The sequence below is a fragment of the Poecilia reticulata genome, linkage group LG6 (assembly GCF_000633615.1).
Source record: "Poecilia reticulata strain Guanapo linkage group LG6, Guppy_female_1.0+MT, whole genome shotgun sequence".
NCBI classification, from domain to species: Eukaryota; Metazoa; Chordata; class Actinopteri; order Cyprinodontiformes; family Poeciliidae; genus Poecilia; species Poecilia reticulata.
Genome location: NC_024336.1, coordinates 18,934,717 through 18,943,893, shown reverse-complemented (window position 1 = coordinate 18,943,893; position 9,177 = coordinate 18,934,717). Strand labels below are relative to the sequence as shown.

General features: G+C 39.3%; 1 protein-coding gene across 1 annotated transcript in view; it reads right to left on the bottom strand.

Annotated features, from left to right (window-relative positions):
• The window catches only part of mbtps1 (membrane-bound transcription factor peptidase, site 1), a 21,287-nt gene extending 12,859 nt beyond the window's left edge, over positions 1 to 8,428 (bottom strand). The window contains exons 1-4 of the mRNA XM_008411871.2: positions 8,253 to 8,428; positions 3,892 to 4,423; positions 3,385 to 3,648; positions 6 to 26 (exon numbers count right to left, since the gene is read on the bottom strand). Of these exons, the coding sequence (XP_008410093.1) occupies positions 6 to 26; positions 3,385 to 3,648; positions 3,892 to 4,096 (490 nt within the window). The 5' untranslated portion in view covers positions 4,097 to 4,423; positions 8,253 to 8,428. The remainder of the gene's footprint in view (positions 1 to 5; positions 27 to 3,384; positions 3,649 to 3,891; positions 4,424 to 8,252) is intronic.
• Positions 8,429 to 9,177: the final 749 nt, after the last annotated feature.

Below are 9,177 nucleotides of genomic sequence, written 5' to 3'. Positions count from 1 at the left end.
GTTGCAGGGTGCAGCAGGTTCAGGTGCTACAAGAAAAAAAAGTTAAACAATGAACACAGAGAGCAAAATGACATTTTTAATCTCTAAATTGTTTTTTGGAGCATGTCTAACAGTCAAATTCTCTGTTATTAACTTGCRGACATGCAGYCCATCTTTTTGTTAGCATTATTAAACTGATTTCATTCTAAACACTGCCATTGYAATGTATTCATATTAAAATGTGCGACTGATCACAGATGCCAAATTTGAAATTGTCTCCGCATAATCTGAGTCACTGAACGAATAAATTATCATCAGTTGATTATTAAGCAACAGTAGTGCTCTGCACGTCTTTTTGAGGCTTTTAAAGCAGGAGTCAGAAACCAGCCCCGTATGAGATCCTCGTRGTAGCTTAATGCTGAGCAACAATACATTTATATGGYAATACAGAAAATGTATAGCAATAATGTATAACATGATCTTATTTTATTTAAGACATAAAAGACGACTTTTATATGAAACTATGATTCTGAAAAAATATATTAGCTAGAAAAGTCAGTACAAGTTAAAAATAAAGTTTTAGATGTTTGATAAGCCCTCCTACCTCATGTTTTCTATGTATATCACCACAGATGTTGATTATAGAGATATTTACCAAAAGTCTCGCAGGTCTAATTTTAATGAAAGATACTTCAAAGTACTGACTCAAAGAGGCTGAAAACATATTAATGCAACTCCTTTTAAAATTTTTGTTTGTGAAAAATTGACAAAGCCATGTCCYGTTTCACCTTCTCAAAAGTATGAACCAGTTTGTGTTGCTCTTTCACATAAAATAGACTGAAGTTTGTGTTTGTAATGTAATAATACTGCTGGGCAATAAATCAACAATATRCACTCCTGATCAAAATCTCAATACCAGTCAAAAAAWTGYAAGAATTTGCATTTTGCACTATTGGATCTTAAGAAGGTTCYAAGTAGAGCTTCACAATGTTAAATAAAAAAATCAGTGCAAGAGACGAGAACTATTGAGCAGGGAATTTTCTGAAAACTGCATTTACATTCAAACATGATTTTTTCAGCTGGACAAAAGTTTAAGACCATAGCTCAAAAAACCCTGAAAACCCCCCAAAACAGAAATCAAAGTGTCAAAAAAAAGGACTCAGTAATGAGTAGCTCCACCATTCTTGTTGATGACTTCAAACAATCGTTTAGGCATGCTTGATGCCAGTGTTCCCAGGAGGCTAGTGGGAACGTTGCTCCAAGTGTTGAAGATGGCTTCACAAAGGGCATCCACTGCCTGGAACTGATGTCCATTTTTGTAAACGTCCCTTGCCATCTATCCCCAAATGTTCTCAATTGGGTTTAGATCCGGGGAACATGCAGGATGGTCCAAAAGAGTGATGTTATTCTCTTGGAAGAACTCCTTTGTCAGGCGGGCATTGTGAACTGCAGCATTGTCCTGTTGAAAAACCCAATCATTACCACACAGACGAGGGCCCTCAGTCATGAGGGATGCCCGCTGCAACATCTCCACATAGCCAGCTGCTGTTTGACGCCCCTGCACAACCTGAAGCTCCATTGTTCCATTGAAGGAAAACGCACCCCAAATTATGATGGCACCCCCACCACTGTGCCGTGTAGAAAACCTCTCAGGTGGGATCTCCTTGTCATGCCAGTAACGTTGGAAGCCATCAGGACCATCAAGGTTAATTTTTTTTCTCATCAAAGACAACTTTCTTCCACCTTTCAATGTCCCATGTTTGGTGCACCCTTGCAAAGTCCAAACGGGCAATTTTGTGGCGTTGAAGAAGACGTAGCCTTTGAAGACGTTTTTTGTTTCTGAAGCCCTTCTCCCACAGATGCCGTCTGATGGTTATTGGGCTGCAGTCAGCACCAGTAATGGCCTTTATTTGGGTAGATGATCGTCCCGTCACATTTTTTTGGGTCTACCACTTGACTTTTTTGTTCCATAACCCTCAGGATCATTTAAAATATGCAAAATGACTGTCTTACTGCGTCCAACCTCAGCAGCGATGGCCCGTTGTGAGAGGCCTTGCTTATGCAGCTCAACAATCCTACCACGTTCAAAGTCAGTGAGCTTTTTTGCTTTTGCCATCAGGAGGTCTTGGCAGTGTAAAGACTTGACAKAAATYGACATGGAATCCAGATTTTTGCACAGCTTTWGGCTTTTAAAGACAATGATCTTAAACTTTTGATCAGCTGAAAAAATCATGTTTGAATGSAAATGCAGTTTTCAATTAATTCCCCGCTCAAAAGTTTTTGTCTCTTACGCTGATTTCTTCTTTTAACATTGTGAAGCTCTACTTGGAAACCTTCTTAAGATCCAATAGTGCAAAATGCAAATTCTTGCAGTTTTTTAACTGGTCTTAAGATTTTGATCAGGAGTGTATTTTACCACAGACAAGTTCAATATCAATAAATAATACGTCTGATAGAATATTTAATAAACAGAATATTTATTGAACTCCGCACAGCATTCTGGGAGATGTAGGCAGGAAAGGGGCTTTAGCCGTTCAACCTCTCATTATTGATATCGACTGGTATGAAATGTTTATGTCATACTAMGTTTTCCAGCCATATAGAGATTGATTGTTAGTATTCAACTCAATATGACTGAGTTGAGTACAAGGCACTGTGGGATCAATAAATGGCAGAAACTAAAAATAGTATTAGTAAAGATAATTCTCTAAGCTATGACTGTGTTTCCATCTTCTTACCTCTCTGGTTTATTCACAATGACACCTCTGAAATATTGTTGAGCTCATAAAGGGATGTGTTTCTGCATGATTTGGGAAGCAGATAAAAGTTTTACTTGTATTTGCTTTGAACCTAAAAAAAAAACACCCTTTAACCTTATACCTTTTTAATCTTTGTCACTTAAACTAGAGTAGCAGCACCACGGTTACTTATGACTTTAAAATCCACTGCAAACTTTCTCCAGAAACTCACACCACCCATAGTGACACAGCATGTTAATAAGCAGGCTGGTGGCACACTGAAGTCTTTCATCCAGTGCCAGGCTCARGGCGTACCCCTCCTACCCTTCTCTGACTCACCTACTCCCACCCAAAGAGAGCTAACAGACGTTCTGTGTCCTACTTCCCATCACCCTTCAACACAAGCTGAGACCCTTCAGCAACCCCCAAGCTGCCCCAGCACTTTGCATCAGGATACACAATCATCTGCTGCAGCACCCCGCACTCTGTGTGGACAGAAATGCACAATCTCACAGAGCAAACAAAGCCAGTCTGTGAAGAGCAGCAGCTGAACTGCTTCCTGTATCTGTTCAAAGTTTTGGATTTCTCAGACAGTCGTGCCAACCCTGAAAGAAAAAACTAAACTGATTCTTATCCCTGCACAATGACACCCCACTGTACGACTTACAAGGAATGTACTTGAGGGTTCGGAAAACTTTGCGTTGCGGCGTCACCCTCTTGATGTAAGGGTGATCCTCTAAGGTCAGCAGGCTGCTGGACGAAGCTTGCTTGATGTGGACCAGCTCGAAGTCGCTAGGGAAGTCTGAAGCCGGGTTCTCTCTGGGAACGATGTGCCACTCGAGGTTTTTGTCTCCAGCTCCCCGCAAGGCACTGCTGATGTACAGGCTGCGGGCCTTTTCTGAGAAGTACCCTGTGAACGCTACGATGTACTCTGCAGACACACAGAGTGGACAGTAGGTTAGAGGACAGGAAAGGAATCAGTGTTGCTGTTGTGCATTCTTTGCAAAGTTTTACAACGCATTAAATGTAGTTTTGCCCACTTATATCATAACTTTGGATCATCGTGCAGCTGAAAGATTTTCATTTTATCTGATTAAATGAAATATTTTTTTATTATATACATAGATAGGTTGCATTTTATCACATAATGCAGTCAATGAAAACAGTTTCCTACCGTGTTCTACCACCTCAGAAGAAAACTCCAGTTTCAGGGTCAACTGGGAGCAGTTTGAACTGGCTGGCGAGGGCAGGGGCTGCAAGTTGGGGGGCTGATAGTCAGATCTGGGGTTTGCCTCCCGTTCTGACTGCATCCCCACCACAGGCAAAAGGCCTGCCAGCATTCCCAAAAGTGTGGATGCCAGCAACAAGAAAAGAACCATTTTGGCTCGTAAAGAAAGTAGCACAAACTGTGTTATCACATCAGAGGCCGAGACAGAGCATTTTCAAGTCCACAGCTCCAAAAATGAGTCCATTTTGCAAACAGCCTGGGCAGCTAGATTAATTTCTTTCTGCGTTTTTTCTCCATGGTGGCGGTCCAGAGCGGCGGCGGCGGCTTAGCGACACGGTCGGAGAACACAAACAGTTGCCATGTTGGGAACTGGAGAAGTCGGAGGAAGAGGAGATGACGGATGGGAAGACGGCAGTAGAAGTGAGAGGGATGGCTGCTGGTGTTTTTCTGGAATTCTTCTGGATTTTTTTTTTTTCACCTGAAAAGAATGATAAATAAGTCTAAGAACAAAAGCATAATAAACACAAATTATAGCATGTGACAGTTCACAGTGTGTGAAAAAAGTAGATTTTAGGAAACTGAATCAAGTGTTGATTAGTATCTGAAGCAGAGGAAATTAAAATAGARCTGTACCAATCACTCATCCAGAGATTTGAATTGACCAACATTCACTTAATCCATAGTCCATAATCTCTAAAWATAAATAAATAAATAAATCAAATAATAGTAATATCCCYCCAGACTTATGCAACAAAACTAAGAACTACCAATCCACAAACAGAAAATGTTAGACAAAAGTTARTAAATTCACAAATTACTAAGTTTTATTTCTGGAATTTTATGTCAGAATAAAAGCTGATAGGTTTGCTGCAGAACCCACTGCACATCTTTTACCAAATTCAAACTCACAGTTCATAAAAGCCGAAGATCATCATATCATACCTCAAAAAGTAGAAATTGGTATCAGCTAGGAAAAGCCTGACCCTGCATCTCAACATTACCTCCATCTTTTAAGACGAAGCTCGCAAAGACATTCTTCGAAATCTAATCAAGCGTCGATTGGTTTCAAGGTTGAGTGGATTAAACCTGGAAAGTGATCCAAATGTGAAAATCTGTAAACCAATCTCAATATTTGACATCCMTCTGCTGAAGAAAACAGGCTTTGAATACAGTCGGGAGTATTTCTTCCACTGTGCCAACAGGAAGGAAGGGAGGAGTCGCACAATGATGCAGGATTACACCCCTCCTTACTTCATTTGTCATAAGAAGTGAAGTTCGTACTGCACTCTGGGAACAGCCTTATTACTGAACAGAGCATGCATGAAACATCAAATCTAATTCAGCCTTTAAGCATAACAATTTGGCATGTTGCTCCAAATATCATCCCCTGACCCAACAAACAAACTAAATAGTTAACCTAGACTCAAAATCCTTTAAAACAACAGAAATGAATCAGAAATTTGTTTTTCAGATTCACACTGCACTTTGCACGATATACAACTATGTGATTTCCTAAACACACACCCCTGTGTCCACATAAAACAAAAGATTTGTGTAAGTAAAGATCATTTCCTTGTGGCCCGAGAGGTTTTTGACAACCCAGTAATGAAAAACATCACCAGAAATGTGAAACACACAAGAGTTCTCCATGAGTTGGTTACAGGTCAAACAAGTCATTCTTCTTTCCTGCACAGCCTGTCAAAGCCTCTGCCGACCTTTATGCCTGGAAAGAAAAAGACTTAGCATCAGCACTGCTAAGTCCGCTTTTCCTACTTTGTGTTTTTAATGGTCTAAGCCCCTGGTCTGATCCTCACTCTAAACACTTGTTTTCTGGCTAATCCTTTAAACAAGCAGCGTGAAGGCTGCAGAGATTTATCATGTTGAACTGCAACAACACAGTAAGCGTCACATGTTTAACTTAAATCTGCAGAACCGACTATTGTAAAACATACAAACAAAACACAGACTCGCATCACAAAACATCTAGCACACCTACTAATACTGCAAGGTTTGTGTCCAACTCGTTGSGTGTGTAAAGGAGCCACAAAGAAAATCTGATTAAAGCGTTATTTATGGTTTCGTTAAGAAATGGACGTGAGACAATTCGGCGAGCAGAACGCCCTCTTGGCATCAATACTGTTGTTTGAGCCACAACTGAAGCGCTGTAGTTCTTATTTTAAATAGTGGATAGAACTGTAGACGGCATCTTCCTGCATTAACAAGTGGAAGCAGAAAAAGTCTGAAGAGGAAATGCTTTCCTGACGACAAAGTTTGGCCTCATAAGTGTAACTAGTCGTTTTTACAAGTCTATCTAGGATTTAGAAAAAATATTGCTTCTGTGTTTGCACTGAACCACCATGCATGTTGATTGTAAAAATACAGGTGCTTGCAGATTCTCCCTTGCTGCTCTTCCTGGTCAGAGAGTGCCACTCACGCTGCACACAGTGATACAAAAATGGTAATGTGCCAAAATAARTTAAATAAAAAAGCTAGTAGATGTGGTCTCACTTTAGCAGATATCCTTTGGGGAAACGTGCTGCTTCAGGCAGCTAATTTCAGCACCATTGTGCAAAAATATTTAATAGTATGGGTAGATATGATAAAAGATAAGATAAAAGACTAGAACAAGAATGTGTTAATGATTTCCCAAAGCAAAATCTCTTAGGCAAATATTTGATATAACTTGCGCAGATTCAGTTGTACCTTTGAACATTTAATTTACCTTTGCAGTTAACTTTTATTTAGCATGTGTGCTCTGTATCCGATTGGTGACGTTAATCAAGACACCATGCACATAAAACCACACATTATTATCAAGAGCCTAATGGCTTCAGTTCAACTGACCTTCAGTCTCCCTTCCTCTGCTTAGTCTTAATAACAGAGTTTAGATAAATCTTSAGGAATGCCTTTTAATAAAATGATAAGGGTGTGTGTGATGTAATTAAAAGCCCCTGCCTGCTATTTGCCTAAAAGGAGGAGGATCAATCAGGACTTCCGTCGGAGCAGGATCCCTCGGGAGAGTCAACAATAGATAGGACTGGGAGTTGAAACTCAGTGCTGTAAAAACAGTCGAGGTCTGGTTAGGGCTTAGCAGTAAAACACAGGTTGGGAGCACTTGTGTCAACGTTGACACCAAACCACATAAAACAGGTTGAAACARTAATTAGAAAGTAGACAAAACTTTTAAAAAAAGAAAAAGGGCAATCTGAAATACTTGCTGTAAGCCAATGATAACACTGGTAAAACATAAATAAAACAATGGAGGATGTTGAGTCAGATGTTTTGCTTTTCGGCAAAAACGTGTTAAAAAAAATCACTTTTGTGTAATAAATGGCAACCCCACACATCTAGAGTCAGAAAAGCGCTTGTATAMGTTAATGAGCTGCTGGAGAATGATTTGTTGACGGATGAGAGGTGACAGCTGAGAAAGCATGATGGACCTCCTTCAAGCAGGTAATTAAACAAAGTATGACCAAAGATGTTACCATTCCCGGTTAGCTTGCTCAGAAATATGGAGCATCAGTAAACAAAATCTTCAGACTGTAAGGAGGAGACATCTGGGTGGACTATGGAAGAAATCAAAGCATCAGGACATAAGACTCAAAGCAAAATARCAATGTTTGTGAGCAGACCAAACTAGAATCCTTTATTTTCAGTTTTAGGTCCCATTAACAATTTTAATAGGCTGGATAAAAGAGAGATTCATTGATACATCTCATTCTGGACATATGGCAGTCATTATCTCACCATAACATGCAAAGGTGGATATTTCTCATATATTTATTTTTTAATGTTTKTGTCCTATTTTCTTTTTGAGCTGACTAAATGTCCTCTAAGGMCAAAGTAYTGGAYCTCAAATGCAGTTGCTCTACAGATGTGCAGTGCCTTACTTTATATGATCAACTAATAASGAATAATTAGCTTTGCACCAAATGTGCGAAGCACATGTCACTATATATACTAATATAAGAGCAAACCAAAGTGGGGGTAAAATTCTTGTTTAAATGCTATTGTTAAATAAAAGCTTTCTCTGAAATGCTACAAGACCACAAACAGCTTGTGTTTCAACAACCTAACCAGGATAAACAGGGCAACTATTATAACACGTAGAAAACAATAAACATGCCAGAGAAGAACAACAAAGCCATAGCTAGTAAATGTGCAAAAAGGCTTCACGTCGTCACTGGTGTTTGGCTTTGTAAACAGATTTTTTTTCTGAGAGAGTTTATCACATGTACATTGTTAGCTCGCTAGCTTAGCGGTGTTTAGCAGCAGCTGTTAGCGGTGTGTGTGCTCTTCATACTCACCGACCTYACCAAACAAGGTTAGCTTTACATTTATTTATGCGTTTGTTTCGTTTAGTGTCCGTGTAAAGCGTGGTTGACGCCTGCTTGATGCCTGGTACAACGTCCACTGAACAAAAGCTGCCCAGAAGCTGGACGATTCAGCCGCAGAGTGCCTGGTCTGTGAGGGGCGCCATGTATGGCTAAATAGTTCGCCCAAATCTGGAGATGAGGTGAGCTTCTATTTACGACGTTAACGACTGGGTTCTCGCATTTTAAGTTTGTTTTTTATCATTTCTAATAATACCCTAATTCTACACACCGTTATTTCCGTATTTTTCTTTTTCTTTTAAATGTTTGATCACATTGTGTTTTGGGGTTTATGACAAACCTGGCAACTCACTGGGCCTCCATCTGCTCCACTCCAGTCCCTCTGGTGTTCAGTCGATCTGCGTTTCTGCCAGAAGAGGGCGCCGTTCAGCATCAAAATACAGTGGAGAATTCTATTTTATTTGCTTTACATTTCTCTATTTTCTCTTTTAATCTAATTTAGTTTGGGACTCAAAAAATATTCTGATAATATTGTGATAAATGAATGAATATACTTTACTAATCACCAGTTAGGGAATTGACWAATTTTTCTTTCTCTACAATGGCATTATGTGCATTGACCTTAGCACTAATAATACAGTTCATTTCTGAATAGTTTCTTTTTAAGGTATAGATTTGCTTGTTACATAGCATGCTATTTTTGATAGCATTTCGTTACCTGCATAGTTTCATGTTTATATAGCTTGACTGTCTAGCTTTGAATAGTATTTTATTAGGTACATAATTAACTTCATGTAGTATTTATTTAATGTGTTCATTGAGTCCCTTTTTAAAGGACACAGTGATGATGGTACTATTATAATTGCTCAACAGACAAACACTGTTAAATTGTTTCTTA